Source organism: Oryza brachyantha, chromosome 8 (assembly GCF_000231095.2).
Source record: "Oryza brachyantha chromosome 8, ObraRS2, whole genome shotgun sequence".
Classification (NCBI taxonomy): domain Eukaryota; kingdom Viridiplantae; phylum Streptophyta; class Magnoliopsida; order Poales; family Poaceae; genus Oryza; species Oryza brachyantha.
The window spans coordinates 11767200-11791448 of NC_023170.2; the positions used below are offsets into that span (position 1 = coordinate 11767200).

The 24249-nt window shown below is 42.6% G+C and overlaps 3 protein-coding genes across 4 annotated transcripts; 1 reads left to right on the forward strand and 2 right to left on the reverse strand.

Moving 5' to 3' along the window:
• Nucleotides 1–6219: 6219 nt before the first annotated feature.
• LOC102703053 lies at nucleotides 6220–8549 on the forward strand. The gene has a single exon (XM_006659327.3). The coding sequence runs from the start codon at nucleotides 6451–6453 to the stop codon at nucleotides 7858–7860; it is 1410 nt and encodes a 469-aa protein (XP_006659390.1). The 5' UTR covers nucleotides 6220–6450; the 3' UTR covers nucleotides 7861–8549.
• Nucleotides 8550–13003: 4454 nt separating this feature from the next.
• Nucleotides 13004–16751, reverse strand: LOC107304729 (disease resistance protein Pik-2-like). 2 transcript variants are annotated; one of them, XM_040527093.1, is made up of 3 exons: nucleotides 15898–16751; nucleotides 13471–15573; nucleotides 13004–13359 (listed from the first exon to the last, which is right to left on the reverse strand). In XM_040527093.1, the coding sequence occupies exons 1-2, from the start codon at nucleotides 16749–16751 to the stop codon at nucleotides 13515–13517; spliced, it is 2913 nt and encodes a 970-aa protein (XP_040383027.1). In that variant the 3' UTR covers nucleotides 13004–13359; nucleotides 13471–13514. The 2 variants fall into 2 exon arrangements, with proteins under 2 accessions (XP_040383027.1, XP_040383026.1); XM_040527092.1 differs by having other exon boundaries at nucleotides 13004–15573.
• Nucleotides 16752–18304: 1553 nt separating this feature from the next.
• Nucleotides 18305–23286, reverse strand: LOC102703603 (MKI67 FHA domain-interacting nucleolar phosphoprotein-like). Its single transcript, XM_006659328.3, has 9 exons — nucleotides 23212–23286; nucleotides 22969–23100; nucleotides 22750–22873; nucleotides 20521–20576; nucleotides 20402–20449; nucleotides 20212–20309; nucleotides 19608–19677; nucleotides 19427–19537; nucleotides 18305–18515 (listed from the first exon to the last, which is right to left on the reverse strand). Exons 2-9 carry the CDS (start codon nucleotides 23056–23058, stop codon nucleotides 18465–18467), a joined length of 648 nt encoding a protein of 215 aa, XP_006659391.1. The 5' UTR covers nucleotides 23059–23100; nucleotides 23212–23286; the 3' UTR covers nucleotides 18305–18464.
• Nucleotides 23287–24249: the final 963 nt, after the last annotated feature.

The following is a 24249-nucleotide window of genomic DNA, read 5'->3' on the forward strand; positions in this document are numbered from 1 at the left end:
GAACAGGCGAAGTGATATCCTGAATAAGTCCACTTTATCTCCCTCTTGTTTACAACTTGTTTCAAAATTCAAACACGCTCCTGAGACTCTAGGACCAGAAATATTAGAACCCGAATTTCGCGAATCCCAACTAAAAGATGCCCTGGACAATATAAAACTCTCTCCTCTCTTCCATATATCGTATCCCCTGGCCTTGTCTCTAATTTCAATCCAGCTAGTCATGACGGAGGTCAAAAGTGTGAGCGAGGGAACAACAAGCAATGAGGAGGGTCGTGGGACCATGAGTCTCTCATGCATCATCCACATCACCGCATAGACATCCCCATGCTCACGTACTCCCGTGGTATTGCAGCCCCCCCTCGCGCGCGCTCGTGTTCCCACTCACGATGCGAATGAAGTAGGGATGAGTTGACGGCGCACACTGTGGCATCATCGTTGCAACGTCATGTCTCTTCCATGGCAACCTCATTCTCTCTAGATCTCCGGTGGAGAGTGCAAGCAAAGGGCAGTGATAGTGAACTTCTTCCTCCTCCCTCATCTCTCCCACCACAGCTCCAATTCCCCACACCGTCGAGGAATTGCATCCGACTACCCTCACCATCGCTAGCCTAGCTCCTCCTCCCATCATCCATTCCTAGTGTTCGCCCTCATTGTCACTGTCACCGTCATTGTTCACTGTCCCACTAGCGGAGATGATGGAAAAGATAGAGGGGGAGTTTTTATTTTTATTTTTCTCTATTTGACTAGCATGTGGGTCCCACAAGCTGACTAGGATGACACATCAGATAAACCACTCCTCCGTGTTGTCCAAGGACCGTGGGATTCGCGAGTTTGAGATGGGATTCGCGAGTTTGAGATCCAAAATTTCTGGTATTGGTGTTGAGGATGTTTTTGAAACTCGGAGTAGGCATGAGGGACATAAAGTGGACTATTCTTATGTGGGGTGAATTGAGATGGACCAGAAACACATGAACGTATCCAGATGCCACCGTGTTGGGTTGGACTAAAGAAGGAAAGAGTACGTCTAACCAAAAGCCCCCCAATGGCCCCAGACGAATTTAACTCATGTCAATTAATTAGGGCAACCTATTTCCCACATAGAAAAGGCCATTTAGCCTCCCTCAATTGTTAACCGAATCTGATTCATCTATCTTAATCATGAAAGCGGATGGATAGTCTCCTTCGACTTTCTATACCAGTTTAAATCAACTCCCTCGATGTCCCGTATGATGTGGTGCGTTGCTCGGCTAACATGGATGGTTGATCGCGATCTTCCTGCCCTACATTAGTGATGCCTATAGTGTTGGCTATGAATATGGCCCAACATGGACGTTGTACATTGTGGTCTCTCCATTAGGGTACCCATTAGCCTATGGCTCAGTGTAGTCTATTGTTTTAGCTTATGATGGACGGGACCCTATCTATGGCTTCACGCCACCTACAGTGGCAAGCTATGGAGTGGCTCCTATGGCTATGGTTGCTGATGCCAAGATGAAAAAAAAAAGATGGGGTGGGATAGGCCTAGCAGTGGGTGTGACAACTTGCGTGCTTGACTAGCACTAATGGGCGATTAAATCATGGCCCCTCCGGTGGGCTACACATTGGCCTACGGCTCAGTGCAGCCTGTTGTTCTAGCCTATTATGGAGTGGCTCCTTGTATCTATGACTCCGTAAACTTGCGCTGCAAGCTATGGAGCGGCTCCTGTTGATTGTGGCAACCGATGTCAAGAAGGAAAAAAAAACAAGATGGGATGCGATGGGCCTAGCGGTGGGCACGGAGGCCGTGGTGCTTGACTAGCATTGGTGGCTAGCGCCACCTATCTAGAGAACATATTCGAGTACATGGTGGAGTGGGTGGAGAAAAGCTATGACTATGGCAATGACTATTGATTGGCTTACCATTCAATTTGCAGTTGTAGGGAGAGCGGGAGAGAAATAACAATCAGATTGTACCCTAGTATTTGGAAACAAATTGAATCTTCTATTTTTATCCTTATCTTAAAAAATATATTAAATTCAAATTAAGTAGTCGATCAACATTGCAAATGCAAATAACTAAGGTGAGATTGACAAATTGTCCATGTTTTGTGATCCTATATTACTAGAGGCGTTCATGGTAGATAATTATCGGCGGCAGTGCCTAGTTTTCATCGATGTAGGAGATGTCCAGGAAGTGCACGACCTGACATGAGTCCAATTGTTGCACGTAGGACACCCTGTCAGTATTGCTAGAGCCCACGCCCAGCACGTGTACTCTGTATTGGATCAAAGATATTCTAGAGGGGGTGAATAGGATTTCTAAAAACATGGTTTAAAATAAATGCACAAAATTAAACTATCCTAAGTTACTAGGTTGTGAGTGGTCATAAGTTTTGCAACCTAGGCCTTTCCTAGCAATTCTAGGAAGGCTACTATAAGTAATAGCACAAGAACAAAAGCAAGAATATAGATTGTGAAGAAAGTAAAGAGTAAGAAAATGACACAAGTTGATTATTCTTAAGGTATCGAAGATCGACAATCTTCCCTAGTCCTTGTTGGAGCACTTTACACACGTTAAGAATCGAAGATCGACAATCTTCCCTAGTCCTTGTTGGAGCACTTTACATGCAAGTGTTGCTCCCTCCTTTGTTCATGAAGTTCAAAGGCTCTCTTGTGGTGATCTTTTTACTCTCGAGATGGTGAATCCCAAACCCTTCGCAACACTTCTGAGTCTCCCACAAACTCACAAGAGATCACCAGAATCTCCTTCGATGCTGTATAGGCATGTCAAGATGCAAAGAGTAATAAGAATTGTCTCCTTACTTGAAGCACGTCTAAGAAGACTCTCGGTGGTACAGACAAGGCTACTAAAAAATTAAGCAAGCACTAAGCTTGAGAATGATGAAGCAAATATTGCTCTATAGTGGACTCTTGGGTGAATCTAGGAAACCACATATTTATAGGCCAAATTGAGCTTACTAGTCGTTTGCATTGTAGAAAAAACAAACTTCATAGTGTCCAATAGTACAACCAGGACCCGGACAGTCCATCTCTTTAAAACTTTTTCAACGATCACTTACTAATTGGTCGTTGGGTTGTAAAGGTCCGGACAGTCCAGCCTAGCCTAGACTATCCGTTGCAACTCATCCAACTATTGAGGTTTGTTCTACATAGACCGAACAAATTTATATAAAATTTTAAGAAATGTCCCAAAAGCCAAATGACAGATTTACAAACGAAAAATAATTGACGAATTAAAATTTTATATATGTATTCTCAACAATCTAAAAGCCAACGCTGGAAAATAAATTTTAATGAAAAAACAAATCAACTTTAAATTTAAGGTTGAAAATTTAAATTTTAACTTATAAGCAAAAACAAAGGATAGAGGGAAATATTTTTCGTTTGCAAACATGTCGTTTTTATTTATTTTTCCTAGAAAGGCCAAACAGTGACCCCATCCTCTCTCACCCTGCAATATTTGCCCACTCAAACGGGCCGTCCTTGAGTAATATACAACCTCGAATTATATATTTGGCATATGACGGTCAGCTCTTTCCAACAATACCAGCCTCTGTTTTTGAAACTTTGGGCTTGCTTAATTCACAAAATTTTTTTCCAAAAACATCACATCGAATTTTTGGACACCTAAATAAAACATTAAACATACATGAACCAAAAAACTAATTACACAGTTATGAAATAAATCTTGAGACGAACCTCTTGAGCCTAATTAGTCCATGATTAGTCATAAGTGCTACAGTAACCAACATATGTTAATGATGGATTAATTAGACTTAAAAGATTCGTCTCGCGGTTTCTAGGCTAGCTGTGAAATTCGTTTTTTTCATTCGTGCCCAAAAACCCCTTTTGACATCCGATCAAACATTTGATGTACACTTCTTCTAAAAGTTTTCTCGATCTGAACACCCCAAACGCCTTGCTGCGCTGGTTGAGAAGTCAAACATGCGCCCGGCTTGCTGCTCCTGCGGCTCGTCTTCCCTTGTGTCCAGAGCTTGGGCGCTCAAACGGTCCCACATGTAATGCAGAATGTAGGCAAAGAGCAAGACCGATCCGAAGGTTTCTGTAAGAAAGTCTTCATGCTCATAAAAAAAAGTAAGAAAGTCTTCATGCTGCCTAATTACCCAACTCGATGCCTAACCACAGTCAACCGAAGTCCTTAACACTGACCAGCCATCACCCAAGAGACCGTCTCCCCCTGAGTATCAGATCACTTTCTTTTTCCAGAAGAGAAAAGCTTTTTTAACATAATACAAACACGAGCCCTCGTAACACGCACGCACTCACCCGTGTAAACCATGTATATGCACACCCTAACCCTACGAGCATTTACGAATTCTAAGTATTTTTAAAGATTGAGCTAGCTATATATCTTAAGATTAATGAAGTCATCATTGACATCTCACTATCAACATAGGTACATTATCTACCACGAAAAGAATAATTATCCGTAAATACGAGAGTACCTATCAAATCTGAAATTTGAAAAGTAACCTAACGAAAAATTGGTTTAGGAGAACTGAAAAATATACGCTTTTGGTTTTATAGCATTGAAAATTACCGGTCCACACTATCACTCTCATATTTTTGCTTTGGCTTATGCTTATAAGCCAAAATTCAAATTTTTAACCTTAACTTTAAGGTTGATTTGGTCGTTTTTTCGCCGAAATTTATTTTTAACATTAAATTTTAGATCCCTAAGAATACATTTATAAAAATTTTGTATGTAGTTATATTTTCGTTTGCAAATAAAACCAAACTCACCCTTAGTCCGTCTGCCCAATCCATCATTGTCAACCTAAGGTGGTGTTTGGGACAAGGGACTTATTTTTAGTCTCTTGTCTCATCGAATGTTTAAACGCTTATTATAAATAGTAAACATAGACTATTAATAAAACTCATCTATAATCTTGGACTAATTTGCAAGACGAATTTATTGAGCCTAATTAATCCATGATTAGCCTAGGTGATGCTAAAGTAAACATGCTCTAATTATGGATTAATTAGGCTTAAAAAATTTGTCTCGCGGATTACCACTCATTTATGAAATTAGTTTTTTATTAGTCTATGTTTAATACTTCAAATTAGTGTCCAAACATCCGATGTGACATGGGGCTAAAATCTAAACAACCCCTAAGTCATGCAATCAAGCATCTCCCAACAGCGCACCGCCGATCCTTCTGAAATATTTGTTTGTCTGTTGCAATTGAATTGTTGTTCAAATTGATAAATGGAATCTATTTATGCCCTTGTCTGTTTTCCATGTGTGCTAACATATTAAGCTTTTGTGTTTATGATTGTTAAAGTTTAGATCGGAAGAGATCACCGATGACGCCGTTGTACGTGTATGCATCGAGCAAGACGCAACGGAGCATGCGGGGCGAGTTGGCGACAGAAACATATGCATGTTTGATCTACCCCTACATCTATCTTGTGTGGGAGGTGAAGTTGGTCCTCTGGTCAAGTCAAATGATAAACAAAATAAAATATCTAAAAACATAAAGAAGCGACATTTCTAATATGTTAATGTGAATTGGTAACTCCAAATGCTTAACAGAAAGTCTACGGAACAAATTTCCATATGGACAGGAGTCGTTACCCTATGCGCTCCGCTCCTCCACGCTCCTCTATCTCCGCCCCTGTATTGTTTTGCGCGTCGACGTCGCCTTTCCCCTGTGCTGCTTCGCCGCCAACACCAATGTCCGTTTGTGCTACTCCGCTAGCTGGTTTCACGCTCTGGCACGTGCCTCCCAACACTCCACCGTCACTCCGTGTGGCGCTGATGATATCAATTGATATCATCTAGTACTAGATAATAACATACAATAATAATATTAACTGATCTAGTTCTAGATAATATCAAATTAGTATCATCATCTACCCTCGATAGCTTATCCATCGGGACGAAACAGTACTAATTATCTATAACCATTTTAATTTTTTTTCCTAACTAGCGGAATTGTAGTGCAGACCAGTCGACCAGCAGCAGAGCTAGAGCGGTAGAGTTCGGCCGTTTGACGTTTGTCTCCGGGAGCTAGCATTGGCAGCAGCTAAAGCCCATGTGACCATCCCATTCCCATCCAATCCACCCACTGTACCAAACTCCACGCCTCGATCAGGTCCACCCCCCGGCCCCCTCTCCGACGTTTCTCCCCCCCTTCCCCGCGTCGTCAAACCCCCCCCCCCCCCCCTCCCAGCTCAGCCGTCTCCACGACTCCGCGCCTCCGTCGTGGTGGTGGTGGGTTCGCTTCCCACTCCCACACTACCCTTCTCCTCCTCCTCCTCCTCCTCCTCGCCGCCTTTTTCCTCCGCGATTTCTATATATAAAGGGCCCCTAAATACCTTGCCCCTCCCTCACTCCACCGGATCTTCACCGGTAACGCCTCGCCGCCGCCCTAAACCAACCCACACGCCGGATCTTGCGAGGTGTTTGTTTGCTGCAGGACAGAGATGGCGCCGCCGAGGCCGAGGCCGGCGCTGCTGATGCTGCTGCTCGTCGCCGTGCTCCTCCTCTCCCACATTGCGCTCTGCTCGTCGGCGGCGCCGGCGGCGGGGAAGCCCAAGGGAAAGGCCGCCGGCGGGCGGAAGGCGCTCCTGGCGGATGATGGGGAGGAGGTGCCGACGCCGGCCAAGAAGGCGAAGGGCGTTGCCGCGGCGGGGAAGATCAAGAAGAAAGTCGGGGTTGATGCCAAGAACCAGACCAAGGCTGTGAAGGTTAAGAAATCGGAGTCGGATGGTGCGGTGAAGGCGACCAAGAAGTCGGCGGCGGCGGGGACGAAAGCTCCGGCGGAGGGCGCTGTTGCGAAGGCCAAGGTCCCGAAGGTGGACAAGGCGGCAACGGCGAAGTCGAAGGGCACCGACACCGGGAAGCCTGCAAAGGTGGCGAAGGCGGGGAGTACCAAGGCGGTGAAGCCGGTGAAGACGGCGAAATCTGAGTCCGCCGCCAAGGCGAAGAAGCCGTCCAATTCGACCGTCGATGCTGGCGCCAAGCCAGCCAAATCGAGCAAGAAGCAACCGGTGGTGGCTGGCGACAAAGCGAATGCCAAGGTGAATGCCACCGCGACCAATGAGGCGACGGAGGTGGAAGAGGACGTCGTGTTCGCGGAGGAGACGGAGGGGACGGACGACCTCATCTCCGAGTTCAAGGGCCTCCCGGCGCGCCTGCAGGAGACGCTCATGCCGGACCTAGCGCGGCTGTCGCACACCTCCAAGGTGTACCTGTCCGCCGCCAACACGGGGATCGCCGACGGCGTGCGGCCGATCCTTGGGGGCCGGTGGGCCGCCGGGGCCGCGTCGGCGGCTTCGATTGTGCTTCTGCTGCTGCCGCTGTTCATGCTCACGGCTCTGGTCCGGCGCATGGCACCCTACCTGCCGCTCCTCCACCGCGCGCTGCTGCTCGCGCAGGCGTACCTCGCCATCTACTTCGCCACGCTCGCGCTCGCCGCCGCCGCCACGGGGCTCGAGCCGCTCCGCTTCTTCCACGCCGCCTCGCCGGCGGCGTACGCCTGGACGCAGGCCGCGCAGTCGCTCGGGTTCATGGGCTACCTCATGCTCCAGATGGTGGACCTCGTCGCCATCTTCTCCGGGGCCGCCTCGCCGGAGGAGGACGGCAACGGGGACGCCACCAAGGCGCTGGGCCTGGCGCAGATGGTGGTGGGCCTCGCCGTCGGCCTGCACTACTACGCCGCCGTTTTCCACCGCGCCGCGGCCGGCGAGGCCCCGCGGGCCAACTGGCGCGTGTACGCCGTGTACGCCGCCTGCTTCGTCGTCGTCTGCGCGTGCGCGCGCGCCGAGAGGAGGAAGAAAGCCTACCTCGCCGGCGGCACTGACGGCGCCGCCGAGGAGTGGAAGAAGAGCTGAACAAATACACACAAACTTCAGGGGCTCATCTGCAAATTGCGAATTTGGCGTAACCCGAAGGGCAAGATTGTAAGAAGGCCGCAGATTTAGGATTCCAGAAACAAAATCCAAAAAGGGAAAACAAGAAAAGGAAAAAAAATGCCATTTTTCTTTTTGTTTCCACTAGCATTATGTCTTCCTTTTTTTTCATATTGATTGGTTTGAGTATAGGGGGATAATGTCACAATGGTGGCAAAATAAGGTTCATAATATTATGATTAGATCCATAAGAATCAGACATTATATATGGTGCCCAGTGGAGAAAAAACTCCAGTGGCAACGTGCTAATGTTGAATTTTGTTGAAAAAAATGGAGGTGCTCATGTGGAGCTCTGAAGAAAATTTGGTCTTGGGTTCACATGCCGATGTGATAATCCGAGTGATATCTCTCTCTCTCTCTCTCTCTGCTTGCATGGGATTTAGGAAATTAATGTTGAAAGAGGAGTGTGTGTAATGGGGATTAATGATTGTAGGAATTTGGTGTGCTGTTGGTGTTTGGGAAATTAAAGAGTGTTTGTGCCCCTCAGCTGGAAAAGACCTCTGCTTTCACAAAGTACTCACAAGATCCTTGAGGATAGCTAGCCTAGCTTGTTCTGATGCCTTTGATCAACATCAGCATGCTGTTCTGTATAACTGGCAAATGCAGAAATATTCCAAACAGCTTTCTGATACAGAAGAAAAAAAGCTTGCTATTCTGTTAAGTTTGCCTCTGTTTTTACACTGGTCAGTATGTTGCATTCAGTAATTCAGGAAGTGCTTTTCTTTGGCTAGTGGTGTTCTGCTTCCACCAACACATCCCTGGTGGGCACCTTGAAGTTTCGGCAGCAGGCACCAGCTCCTATTGCTTGCAGCAATCATTCAGGTATGGTTATGGCCTCGCAGATACAGTGAGCAGTTGGAAGAGAAGGGACCCATGTGATGGGAGAGAGTAGGTGACCTCTCTTTGCAGCTGTCATAGAGTCCTAGTACACTGAACGGAAAAAAAAAACAGTGGTGGTAGTAATTACAGAAAAATAACTGAACTTCAAATTACAGCAACTGTGAATACATAATGCGCACTTATCAAATGGATAAGAGAGACATGGGTCCCTTCTCTTCCAATTGCTGTAAAGTACCGGCCAGGTACATGTATGTCTGCTTCACTTAAAAGTTCACTAACTGAAAAAAAAATCTGTGTTTTCTGGTGAGAAACCAGAAAGGAAATTAGACGATATCGCACTTATCAAATGGATAAGAGAGTAGGCGAATTGCCGCTGCAAAATGGTTGCTGAACTGGAACTGGAACTGAAACTGAAATCGCCGTGTTGACGAAAGGCATGAAGGCAGGCAGGCAGGCAAGCAATGCCCAAACAGTTGTTGACCGGCAGAAAGGGGAGAGGCTTTCAAGTTGGAAGCCTTTTGGAGTCTTGAGACATGTCAGCCGCCATGCCTGGCTGTCTGGTATTTACTCACAGTACTGCTCTCACCATAGTTGTACCTCGCCAGATTTGGTTTGGTTGAGTCGCATTTGCTGCACTTTACCATCGTCATCAGTGGATGGATCACACCCAGTTTACTATCACTGCTAACTTCTGCATACTAATAATAGTCCTTGGCAGTACTACTATCACCGGTGCTGAGCGAAAACATCATAAAATTATGAGCTTGTTTGAATAGCATATTATAAGCCGAAGACACAAAACCGACGTCGAGAAATAGTTTAACACCTTTATATTTTCATTACTGTATACACTTATAAGCCACAATTTCAATTTTCAACCTTAAACTTGAAGTTAATTTTAAGGTTATTTATCGTATTTTATTTTTTAGCCTTTGCTTTTATATTAAAAAACATATATATAAAATTTTTATTCAGAAATTAATTTTTGTTTATAAATGTGACATTTGGCTTTAATCACCCCATAAGAGTAAGATGATCTAAAATAAGATAGAAAAGAAGTGACAGAAGAATCCCTAAATAAATTATGAAGTACTAAAACTAAACATTATCTTCGCTTAAGCCCCACCTCAAACGAACAAGCCAAAAGATGTTAGAATTGCAAGTAGCGTATCTGAACTATTGCCCTGCTTTTTCTTATTATCATTTTTTTATTGTTTGGACCTATTTTCCAAACTCCTAAACGTTGCGTTTTATAAAAAAATATTTTAAAACCTCATAATCTAATCCTTCTAAAGTAAAATTTTAATTCTATAGTGACCAATTCATATATTTATACTCTTTTATCTATATCAAAATTAGACAGCGTAGAAAAATAGAAAAACCTCAGGAGAACAAGAAAACACCCATATCTAATAAGACTCTGATCCGAATTATTGCACTGTGACTGTGACGGATCACTTGACGATGCATAAATGGGTTTGGCTCAGTGTCACCTTTTTCCATGTCTTGCATGGCATGGCAATAGGAAATTAGCAAATGTCACTGGCTATATCTGCCGTGGCTTTGCCCAACCCACCCACCGCGTTTGCACATTTGCACGAACACCTCGTCGGCCTCGTTTGGCCCCGGCTCGATCGACCGGGTTGGGCCCCCCCTCCTCCAAGCAATGATGCGAATGCGTGTGTGCAACTTGCAACCACGACGACACGCGTCGCGTCCAACTGGCAACTCAACTGTTCGAGCGTGAGAGAGAGAGAGAGAGAGAGAGAGAGAGTAGGGTGTGTGTAATTGGTAGCACGAATGCACGCGATGCCATTGAAGAAAGTTGAACCCGATTACCCTGTTTTGAGTAGAAGAGGAGTTCATGTCTCTCACTTGGATTGTACGCTAACCACACGGTTAATTAAGAAGGTTTTCTGGAGGATCGAGGTTGATGCTGTTTGGACAGTCGATAGATGGACTAGAAGGTTATTATATTGGACATGTTTTCTCTAACTTAACTGTTGTATCACTGAAACATGTAGACCTGTTAGTTAGAGTTCGTATTAAAAGAACATTAAATTAAATCGCAGGGTGCTGTTTTTCTCTCTTTTTGGTAGGTCGAATTCCTCGAGGATGGAATGCTTGCTTCAGCCGTGATCTATGTGCTAGCTGACATTTGACCACCACCATTTCGCGGGTGAAAAGCTCGCCGAGGCCATCGAGGAGGAAGCGAGAGAGAGATTGCAGTGCATCCTACCAACTCCACTAATTAATCAAACATGTCGTGGTTAATGTCACCACATGTAATGGCAATCGCTTCCTGCCACCGCATCCATTCTTCCCTCGGCTTTGGCCAAAATGTGGCACGCAAATGCGCTCTGCGGGAGCAATCAGGCAGAGGGTGAGACTGTGAGAGGCAGCAAATGTTGGTGCAGTACAGATATGGTTAGAGAATCCACTCACAACGCGTGAGAGCTCCATGACACTCGCGTTGCAGCCCACTGAGCTAGCAGAGTACTATACTGTATATGCTGACTCTATTAATACTAACAAACAGGCGTCAGGTCCAGCATGATCAAATAATCCAAAACCCTAATGACCCTACTAGATGGGATGATTAAATAATACCCCCTCGATTATTGTTTTTATTTTTTTCCAAAGTTAAAGTTCTTTCAGTTTAACGGTATTTATAGAAACAAATATAGTCACATTTTCACTAGAAACAAAATATACTGGTAAAATATATATAATGTTAGACTTAATGAAAGCTAATTTGGTGTCGTACATGTTGCTATTTCATCTGTCCCAAAATATAATCATTTTTAGGATTTAAATTTTATATCATAATATAAGTATTTTTTTATTTTGATGAATCATTCCAATGATTCTAAAACCAACCAGATGTTTAAAAGGAGAATCTAATTAATTCAAAATTTGTCCAATGAATTGACTAAGGGATAATCTTTTAGCATTTGCTTAGTCTATGCAACCCAACATAAAAATACTTATATTTTAGAACAGAGATGATATATTTTTCTATAAAATTGATTTAGGAAAAACAACAGGTGTAATAATAAAAATGAAACCGAAGGAGTACAATTAATCAACCAGGAGCTGCCTGCAGCTAGCATAATTAAGAACAGTAACGTTGACGGGGGCAGGGCAGGGGCGGCCTCTCGCTGCATAGCAAGCGCAAGGGGACAAGCAGGCGACGGTGGTGGCGTCGGGTCACAGGCGCGCATCGGAATGCAGCGCCGCGGCGTCGTCTTCCTCCCGTCCCCGCCGCCGCCCCACCCCTCACACCACGCGCTTGTGTGCAGCCTGGACGGATGGAAATGGAATATGGCTCGATCCGTCACCGACACTGCCTGCATTTACTCCTCCCTAACCAACACGCCATCAACTAACGCTTTCTTCAGTTCTCTGTACGTATTAGCTTAGCTCTTCAGAAAAATGAAAAAAAAAATAGGCTGTTTAGCTAGCACTACTATTAATCTGTGGACTATGGACGTGCTGCAGCTGAGCTGCTGCATCCTCGCCGGTATTCCTGCTCTGCTGCTGGTATTTTTCATGGTGATTTCTGGCGAGCTTGGGCGTGGCATACGCCATACGCGGGACGCGGCCGTCCATGAGCTGGCTGGCTCCCGGCACCGGCAGCGAGCTACAGGCTGGAGGTATTAATTACACGAAGCATTTGGAGGATGGCAGTTTTTTTCCTCTTATTTTTACTTATTGGGCCCAAATGGACAATATGGGCTGAAATCTCAGCCCAGAAGGTCGGGGTCGTGGGCTCTAGCAAACCATGCAGGCTGATGGGCCCTCCTTCTAGAAGACTAGCGGGCATGGGTCCCACCCACCGTTCTCCCCTCCTCCGCCTCCCTCGCCGGCGCGGGCGAATCCCCACCGGCCACCGCCTCCGCCGCCGGCGAAGCGGCCTCTCCCTGGAGCTGGAGGATGGCTGCTGCTCCAACGCGCCTCAGGTATCAGCTCGTGTAAGTCGCCTGCTCCCTCGCGCCGTGCAAAAATCCATCCATCGATGGGAGCTCTGCTCATCCGACCAAAACTGTAGGAAATTGACCACATTCATAGCCCGATTTTCCTAGGTGAAGGAGAATTACTGCTTAGTAGGAGACCTAGAAGTTCAGTGTGTAGCAGGTTTTATTTTTGGTGAAGAATGATGAGAAGTAGTGAGAGGCGATGCATTACCGCATGACGCATTGACCGATGAATGATTACCTATAGCTCTTTCCATGGCTGCATCCCTCATGATTTGAGATTAGCATGATGGAATCATTGGTTCATACATACAAATGCTTGACTCAATATGGAACCACCCACTTTACCTTGACAGAAGTATGTGGTTTTCACTGATGTACATGGTGATAGACTCAGTTCTTTGAGTTCTCTGAGTCATGACGCTCAGACATAATTAATTTTGCAATTAACTATACACTTCTTCCTTGAGGACTGATCTAGGTATGAAAATATAAAATGGAATATGTTGATGGCCCTGGGTGGGAACATAAAGATAGGGTGTCAATATAATTTGCTTGGCTGCATGTGAACTTGAATCGTGACAACAGCTTTGTGATGCTTCAACTGAAAGCCAAACAAGGATATATACAAAACTAATATAAGTGTGATATGAATTAGCCAGCTACAGACTTCTCAATTTAAGAATAAGTTATATACATAATATGAATCTCAGACCTCATTCATTGCTGGAAATACTTCATTTGTTTGGTTCCATCTTTTTAATCCTCATCTCCATAATATCCAATATCCTCATCCCATTGCACCTCATCCTTCACCATTTCATGTTCTGACAGTCTATACATTTCAAGTATAGGATGGTTGGGAAGAAGGTAGGCTGTATTTCTAATTGAAGCCTCAGCAGCCTCGACTTCCCAAGCGCTCGCACCTCTGCAATGAATGCTCACACGGAGATGCTTGAGGGAGGTAAGTTGCTTGATACCGAAATCAAAACCAACACCATATGCAGATATTGCATCATGTGCACAATATCGGAATTCAAGCCGTTGGAGCTTTGGTGTTGCTCCTTCTTCAAACATCAGGCCCAGTCCATCTTTTTTATTTTTTCTAAACATCAAACCAAGCTCACAATTCAATGGATAAAAATAGAACACCTTTAAAGATCGGAATCCAGAGCGACTAATGACAAGTGTTTCTTGTGGGGATTCCTCAAGGTAAAGTTTAAGACATAGCAACGCAGGCATGTTTTGTAACACCTGCATATCTTCCACTCCAAGTTGTTTTATGTTGATGTCTAACCAGGTGAGCTCAGACAGGGAAGACATCCAAATAGGAAGCCTACGAAAATAAAAGTGAGAAACCATTCGAAACATTTCAAGATGACGTGGAGGAGGATACCATGAATCAACCAAGAAGTCTAGTAAAAGACTGTAGCCATGTGTTATGTGAATGGATCGGAGGTTGTGCTCTCCTATCTTGCAGAGTGATGAGATAATTGATTTTGTGTATCTTCCCTCGTTGTGAATTTCACCATTAGGATGCCAATATATAGAAAATACCTTCAGATTTGTTAAATCACCTAACTCGACAACAGCATCCATGGAGTTCTTGCTCCCATCAAGCACCACTAGCTCCTCAAGGGATTTCATGTTGCTGATCCCTTTTGGCATTTTTACACCAAAGCGTCCCAGTAGAAGGCGAACCAATTGCTGGAGTTGAGTTATAGTCTCTGGCAATTCTTTTATTCGGGTCCCTCTGAGGTCGAGTGTTTGCAAAAGTTGTAGATTCCCAATTTGTGCTGGGAGCCTGGTAATATGGCTGTTTCGAAGACTTAGATACCTTAACTGAAATAAACTTCCAATATTCTCAATGTCACCATCCTTCAAACTAGAACAATCCTCTAGATCTAGAACTCGTAAAACCTGTAGGTCAAAGAGAGGGGGCATCTGCTTCAGATCACCGAAGACATTAAGTGACCGAACCTGAGAAAATCTGTTGGTTCCAAGCCATATATTTGCTTTTTCGCAGCTTGTTTGGAGGGAAAGACGCCTAACCTTGTTACACGAAGGCATGGACTTCTGGTCATCAATTATAGTAACAAAGTTCTCTTCAATTGACAAGCATATAATGAGATCTAGCATGATATCATGCACTCGGCAAGCCTTTGCTCTACCATTATAGTCAATGTCCACTGGTTGCACCATATTTCTATTGACCAGCTCGTTGAAGTATTTTTCTCCTACCTCTTCCAGATTCACTCCTTGTTGTTCAGTAATCAATCCTTCAGCTATCCACCTCCATATCAAACGCTCTCTCTTGATTTCATGATCCTCTGGAAATACACTTATATGCAATAAACAGAGCTTCAGTTGATGAGGTAGGTCATAATAACTTAGAAACAATATCCTCTTTACTGTTTCTAGATCTTGGTTTTGCTTGAGCATGCAGCCAATAGAATTCCATACTTTTTTCCACTCTTGTTTGGTAACTGGTTTGGTTGATAATAGGCTAGCTATATTGATTATGGCCAATGGTAAACCACTACATTTTCTTAGTATTTCATCAGTAATCTCTTTGAGCTCTGTAGGGTGAGTGTCCTCGTTTCCAAAAATCCTTTTCAAAAATAATTTTCTTGAATCAGCACTACTAAGAGGTTTAATATCATAAACATAATCTTCATGTTTAAAGCAGCAACATTGAGCAACATCTTGAATGCGAGTGGTTGTCATTATCCTGCTCGCAGTGTTGTTATATGGAAAAGCGCATTGGATAATTTCCCATGCTGATTTACTCCATATATCATCAATTACTATGAAGTACCTATATGCAAAACATGAAAGGTGAATCTGTTACTGTGTCGGTATGATTAAAGCTGCATAGGTTACCATGCTAAAAATTCACATCTGACTATGTGAGTAGGCAACAGTATAGCATGTTTTGTTCCAACCTTCATGCACGTGGATCAAATATATTGTGATGGTTTCGGCTTTTCGCTTGTTCATCCTATAGTTCTACAAAAGTTGACTTGGAAACGTAGCCTATACCCAGCTCAAACCAAAGTGTTTGCACGCATTAGTGTATATACTATGGATTCATACATTTGATCCTAGTGATATACTCTAAATATATCAAATACTTGCATACCTGTTAGTTTTTAAATATTCTTTAATCATGTTGATGAGTTGATGATCTTCCAGTGGTTGATTAAGATTTTCCTTGATCCTCCAGAAGTGATTCTTCTGATAATCTGACATCGGGTTGCTTGCATAAAGAACTTCTGAAAGTATGTCTCTCAAGATCTTATTGATATTAGGATTCCGTGATACAGATACAAAAGCTGTGCAATCAAATTGGCATTTTATCTTTTGGTAGACCTGACAGGCAAGTGTTGTTTTTCCTAAGCCTCCAAATCCAACAATTGAGACAACCTTGAGATTTTGTGCATAACCATTGTCCTTGGTAAGCCACTCGGCAAGTTCATCCCTTGGGCCATCGATTCCCACTAATCTCTCTGCTTCCTCAAAGAGTGCTGGTAACCGGGGGTCAATGTCCACTGCCTTAGAAGTAAGAGTGGCTGAATCAAGCTTTAGCCTCTTGCGTCGGTCATTTACCTCCGCAGCACGTTCCTTCAATGCAATAATCTGCTTAGCAGTGTGGTTGTATACTTTCAGCGTCCTGAGCCAACCAACAATCTTGTTAATGATCCCATCACAAGCATTTCCATGGTCAATACTATACAAAAAAATATCAATGCAGTCCTCAATGTCATAGGATAGCTCCTGCAGCTGATGCTTCCACAGATTCACCTGTGAGTTACAGTCCTCCAACTGTGATAAGTCCTCAAGTGCAGCCTTCATGCTGATCAACTCATCTCTCAGGGATGTGATGCCGGCTTGAACACCTCTGAGCTTGTTGTACTCCCTCCCAAGTAGGATGGACAGCTTGCCAAGGAGGGAGTTTGTCACCCCAATCAAAGCGACGACTGTTACTCCTATCATGTTTGCTTTTCTGTGTGCCTCTTCACTGACTATGGTTTGCTGGAATGTGCAGGGATTCTCGATGACATGGGAGACTAGAGAATAGAGCTGTACTTCAGCTTGTTGGTGTTGAAGACATTTGTGTACTGCTTCCAGTCATATTACTCAGTGGGGTATATTTGAGAATTCTGTGACACAGTCCGAGCTCCAATTGTTAGGCACCAAGATGACCGGCTACTCATTTTCTGTAGTCAATGTTTATGCGCCATTCTTCTCCATGGAGCATTGCATCAGAAATTCTCATCAACGCGTGAAGTTCTTGACTAGACAGATAGACAGTTTCAAGTTGGACCACATGTTTATTCTTTGAACCATGCTTATATGGCACAGCACAAAGTCAGCCTCAACCCTATTTTGTCTAACCACAATGGTTGCATTTCTCTTTTTTTTTTCTCCTTTTACTGCTGTGAAATTTTGTTTGAATTTGCGACTTGCTCTTTTCTCAGGAATTGTGGAGGAAAAAGAGAGGGGGGGGGGGGGGGGGGGGGGGGGGGGGGGGGGGGGGGGTAGAAGGAAATGTAAAATGTAGGGGCTAAAATTTGTCTTTACTGTATCATCTTTTGTTTAACCTATATTTGCAATCAGGGAGGCACAGATAAGTTTTTTATTTACCTTTTTGTGGGTCAAAAACATTTTATATAATATTTCTCCACGTTATCATTTTTTGAACGAATGCACGGATAAGGTTGAAGACTATGAAAGAGGAGACATGGTTTCCGAGAAGTGGCCTGACATACCATGATAATCACTTGCTGCTGTTATTTTCGGATGGATTAGGTTATATGGAACTCAATAAGCATTAGCCAAAGGTCCTTGTCACCGAGTAAGCTGAGAACAATGTGTCTATGATTTGGACCTGAGTTGTCGAGTGAAATCTTCCATGCATTTTCATCCGTTTGTTGGACACGGTTGAGTGCTTGACTATCGCACTTCGCTGCATGAGTGACATGTCGTGAGTCGTGACACAACACACGGTTGAATGCTTAAGCCCCTATTTTTGGGATTTTGCTTATGTTTATAAATTAAAATTTAAAATTTCAATTTTAAAATTAAAGTAGGTTTTTTATCGTTGTTTACTTTTCAGCTTTGGCTTTTATTACTATAAACAAAAAAAATATTTTTAAATTATTTTAAATGTCTTTTAGCTTTTTTTTAAAGATGCCGTTTGCAGACATTGTACACGAATGACGTGTGCCTGGCAGCTCCAGCGACCAAGCGCGTAAACGTCACATAAAATGCACAAATGGGAATTCTTTGCTTGTGTTATCTTTAATGCATATTTCCAAACATATTAAACAATATGTTTTTAAAACTTCTTTATCTAATACTTGCTTAAAAAAAATCGATAATGCTTCTATATGGACGCCTGATTGTACGTGGAAAATCAGACACCTGTATCACATCTCCATTTCTCTTGTATAATCTCCCACTCCCAATGGGTTTGGAAGAGCGAAGAGATATGAGGTTGAGCATGAGCGGCTTAAAAGCAAAGTATGACATCTATATACTAGACGTAGGCTCAGAATTTCAAATGCTTTCTTGTGTAATTTGGGTCACACTCATACAACACCGATTAAACTCGTAACTAACAAAATGATGTTGCCATCTCTTCATCGCTAAAATCAGACATTTGACTCGACTGTCCTGTCACTGCTCATTACTGGTGCAAGGACGTTAATCCTCAATAAACTTGATCTTCTTAGCTGCAGGCTGAACGCTGCCGATCTGTACAACCAAGAAAATATAAGAGCTCGGCTAAGCTTTTGTTATGCCATAACATAATATAGTATATTAGAAAAAAAAACAGTTTGGTTTATAGCTCAAATGAGATTAGCTAGACGACATATTGTGTTGTGCACTTTCAATGTTCATAAAGATTGTGTCCCACATAATCAAGTACTAGACATATCTCTCAAATACAAACAATTCAAAGTGATCAACATGAGAGCAATCAAACATAAAATGGATATTTCCAGTCCATCAATGGAGTATACCAAACTATGTGCACAGGTGAAAAGTTTCATCAAAACCATCGTATAATCATCTGAGCCAATCTTGTTAAATTCATATTAACTCTTGATCAAAACGAAGTGATAACATCTTCATAATAACTCAAGCAATTTGGCTCCAAAGTATTTTTTTCTTCCGTCCTAATTCAATATTAAATGAGTGAATACAGCAATACTGTCACCCACATAAATTTCATAATTTCCAGATTCTCTCAATCAATTCTGAAATTTATCTTCGCCCTTCCAAGGTATCTCCAGACCAAGACAGAACTCAAGTGTCAATAAAATGTTTATTTGTCTTAAAACTCAAAAAAGTAGGTAATAGTGATATTAAAGCATTCTCAAGAGGGGAAAAGCCTGTGACTAGAAATGGCCTGAATTTTCAAGACAGAACTCAAGTGTCCATAACATGTTTATTTCTCGAAGGTGTTGTCAAACAGTAATAGGTCCCAGTAAGCAAACCAGAGCATAACATAAAACAGACAGTGCAATAATTATCATGGAGTCCTAGATAAATGAATCAGAGCACGAAAATGTTTGATTCATACACCAAATTGACTTCAGACTCAAAACAAGCAAAACAAAGCTATTTACTCAAACAATAGCAATAAGTGGATTAATACTTACAAGGGCTGGACACTCGTAATCAATCCCAGCAGCTTTGATTCTTTTGCGGCGCTGCTCATCCCGTTTTACGATTCTGTCAACCATCTTTTTGTGCTCTTCTATTGTTTTATCCTGTTACAAGACAGATAATTAGATCAAATGCCCACACTTCCTGTCATACTTCCAGTTTGCAAAGCATTACCTTGTTCAGCCTCCTCCGCTCAATTGCTACGCGATCAATTGGTACAAATCCGCGCCGCACCCCTTTCCACCTATAAAAAATGGTAAAAGATGTGCAAATTGTAAATTGGATTGTTGTTCCCATTCTAACGAAGAAAAAATAAACAGGCATTGAACACAAGCTAAATCAAAACTCCGTTTTATGGTGTTATGGGATATTATAAGCTGGTTGAGTAAGAATATGTACCATATTTTAGCAAGATTAAGTACCATATTCTCACGAAGTACCATATTTTGAAGTTATTGCAAGATAACTACCCATATTTTTTGCAAACTTATCCATGACATGAATATGTTTATAAAAACGATAGAGCTTATCTTATGAGTTACGGTAAAAGCCCTAGAATTTTCAAAGAATTGGGCTACTATTGACATTGTACCGAACAGCACAATATTGTGGAAACAGGCAACCTGATTGATTCCAAGAGAATATAGGTTATAAGGAAACCATTTGACAATAGACCGAATACTCATAACAGCAGATAGTGACTACTTTTTCTTTCTTCAGAAAAATGTTTTTAAAAAAGTAGTACAGTTTAATAGAAACCATGCTTGTGGAGGCATACAATTTTGGATGAACTTTCTCAGGTGGAACAAGGGCAATTTGCAAAGTGTGCTCAAACAGCAGGTAGTTGTTCATCTCATCTGCCACAATCTTTGCTACCTGACGTGCCAAAGAAATAATGAAAACATAAGTATGTATGCCATCAGCATATAGACTTTTGACCCCAAATGCACCCCCAAGCACAGACTTACCTCGGGGTTCTCAAACTCAATGAATCCATAGTGCTTGGACTTTCCTGTCTAAACATATGAAAAAATTCAAGTTAGGCTAATGAAGACAGCACAAAAACCATACATTCAGTGTACAATACCTTGCGGTTTCGGGCAATCCGCAATCTTTTAACAGTTCCAAACTGCTGAAAGAAACCTGCAAAGACAACAAAAACAAAGCATTATCACCAGTGTTCGCCTAAACGGCCGTTTAGACCGTTTAAACGACGTCTAAACGGTAGACGGAGTGAATCTGTCTCGTTTAGGGCCTAAACAGTGAATTAAACGGGCTGAGCGTTTAAACGGGTCGAAACGGTTTAAACGGCATAAACGAAACGGTAATCAGCCCGTTTAGACGGTGCGAAGCGGATTAAACGCCGACTCGGCGAACAAAATTTGATTCTCTGTTCTCCAGTTCTGATTTCTGAGTTAATCAATTAACCCACTAATCAATGATTGATTGAATGAGTTCTTATTGCTTTGAATCAACCACGTTGTTCAATGATGGATGTAATTGTAGTGATTGATTGCTGGTAATACTTCAACTTTTAGTCTTGTGATTGTGTATTTTTGTGCAAAAAGTAGGAAAACCGTTTAAAACGTTTAATCCGTTTAAACGGTAGACAATGGGTAACCGACCGACTAGCGTTTACCGTTTAGGCAAACACTGATTATCACCATATCCCTTTGCATCCACTACACCCTCAAGTTATCATATATCTATCTCCTATATTATTCAATACAAAAACCAATGCTTCCCATTGAGCCACGTCATCAACAAGGTAGAACAAGCCATTAGATTAGCAGTGCGATGACAGAACATTTGGCAGTTATCATCCCCAACAGGTGTCTCTAGCCCTTCCCAATTAGTGATTAACAGAACTACTTTGTAAGGCATGGCCATAAGACCCAGTTCAGAGGGAGACATCCTTTCCTTTCTAATCGTGTCATCAAAATTCTGTGGTCTGTGCATTCATCTCGTTCAAACCCCTTTCGCTGTTCATGCTCAAGTTAATTTGATTTATATGCATGCATGAACAATAAAAAGCTACAAGGTGTCGTTCATCGAAATTTCCTTTTCTGGCAGTGAGTGGTTCATCGATTTTGATTGAAAGATGCAGACAAATGTCCTCATACTACTCAATTTCATGCATCATACTCACTTGAGTGGGAGATATAACCAAGGCCTTTTAGTGTAGCATTGTATTGCTTTTTTGCCTGATTAAAAAGAATTTGATCGAGTCTGAATATGAGATTTGAGAATATATGTTTATACTGGCACTTGCAATTTTTGAGCACAACACTTCCTTTGGCTTGCTACTTCGCTCATCTCTCTATATTCTGTTTATGCTCTGCTGATCAACAAAATGAAATCTTAGGCTTAGATTTTTGCACTCTTTGTGCCTTGGATCAAAGTTAATGCATGCATGTTCATGTTACGGAGACAATGTTTCATCAGGCTGTTTCAGCTATGGACACTAAACCTCCATCCCAAAATAGGTGCAGAGAACCTATTTTGGGATGGATAGAGTATTATTTAGTTGATTAGTTCTATGAAATCATAGCCTTCAATGTTTAGAATCATGAACAAATCATACATTTACACTCCTTTCAACCAAGCTTCCATGAAATCAGGCATTTGTAATTCCTAGTTGGTAATCTGCTTGATTGCCTCATCTTCTTGTCTTCCTCAAGATTAATTGTGAGATATGTTTCATCAGGCAAAAAAGGTTCAAATTACTTGCAACTTTGAGTTCCACCAAATAGAAGAGTTTGTTGATTTATTAAACAAGACTACAAGAGCATAAGTTTCAGAACAGTATGGTTCTTGGCTTCTTGCCTATGGAGGTATAAAGAAAGAGGATACAGTTAAAAAAAATGCTACGGGAAATTATGCACAATTATAGCATTTCTATTCAACCATTCCTAGTTAATTAATGAAATGGTGTATCCTTCAGTGCCTCGATTTGAGAATTCGTTTCAGCTTTTGGTCCATATGGAGGCGAGTGTGTCCTTTATTGAGTTATATATATTATTCGATTCTATCGACTATTTTCAGATTACTATCTGCCTAGCTGCAAGCATTTTATTAAAATACAATCTGGAAAATGGAAATTTAAGCGGTTAATTATGGTCATACTATGTTGATTAATTTCTTATGTGAATATGTCATTTTTTTAGAGTGAACATGGCAATAACACAGGTTAATTATATTTGTGAGATTAATTTTTACTCCCAAATGATTTTCCCATTAGAACCGCACAGTCGCAAGGATTGTACTAGTTTCTACTCCTTATTATTTATGTGCCCATGATCATCAGCGAACATACCTCGCATCTGTTCCTCGTAGAACCCATGGGGGATGTGCCCGATGTAGAGGATAGTGGAGGTGTTCTCCGGCTCCTCGGGCTGCTGCTCCCGGGCCCTCTTCTTCCCAGGCATCTCTTCCAGCGGCTGCAGCGAGCACAAACACAGGACATATGGACATCACGAATCAGCGGTGGCAGAAGAAACACCAACACACTGGAAGTGTCGATGGAGGCACGCACCAGGAAGTCCTTCCCCTCCCCGGAGCGGGGAGCAGCCGAGCGCCGGGCGAGCACGCGCCTCTGGTTCCGCTTCTTCTCCCTCAGCCCCATCTCTCTCTACCTCGTCCTCCTCCTCTTGCTCCTTGGCGAGCGCTGCGGGACGCCGACCGAACGGGAGGAGAAAAATCACAACCAAAGGAAACCCCCAAGCGGAAGGAGACGGCGGAGAATAATCGGAGGAGGATCTGGCGCGGTTTTACGTACCTGGGTACGGTACGGCGTCGAGAGGCGGCGGCGCGGGAGCAAAGCCGTCGAGGCGCGACGACGGCGAGAGGGGGGTCTAGGGTTTTCTGGCGGTGTCGTTTTGATAGGGTTCGGGGAGACGGGGAATTTGGGCCTATTCCTGGGCCTGGGCCTGTACTCTAAGGCCCATCCGTAGCAAATGCAGGACTGGAGCTTTTGGTCGAAGAAGAGATAAAGAGATATTATATAAAGTGTCACGAGTAGCAGCGGTTGAGAACCGCTATTTTATTCGAATCTGAAAAAGCTGAGTTTATTAGCTTCTGATTTCTTTATTTTTCGGATTCTACGACTCTAAATTCTCAGAGGTTAAGTGTTGTTCAGGTGAGCTTTTGACTTCTAAAGATTCTACGAGACACTCCAACTGCCAGAAGGTCTCTCAAACAGGTCCAAAGGCATGAATTTCTCTCTAAAATCATGTGTAATGGTGAAATGTTTCAAACCCGATTTAACTATGTTTCACCATTTTAATTGTCCGAAACGTATTTTTTATGATCTAGTGATGTAATATTTTTCTACAAGAAATAAACCAATGTCCAGATTATGAGAAAATCGGGTGGCCATTATATAAAGAGAGGAATAAAATCAAAGTGAAACCGAATAATAAATCAATCAGCTCGTTGTAACTTCAACATGGATTAATATATGCATAGCCACAACTCGTGCGCTTCACTGTAAATTCTGCATTATAATAAACTTTTGTAGGTAAAATTAAGAAGGGAAAGTGTTGATATAGAACATTTAAGTTGGGCTTATTATTAGGGCATGTAGAAAAGATGATTATTAGTTTACTCTCTACATCACCATGGAATACAATGACATTGAGAAAAGAGACGTGAGGAAAGAGAAATAACATATTTATGCATGCCAATGGACTAAAGTCGTCTATTAACATTTATCGAGAAAAATTTTGTTGTATGAGATTGGATAAAAAAGAAATAAAATAATAAAATAGTTTTTGTTATACTAATAAAAAATTATTCCTAACTCTAACTTTATACC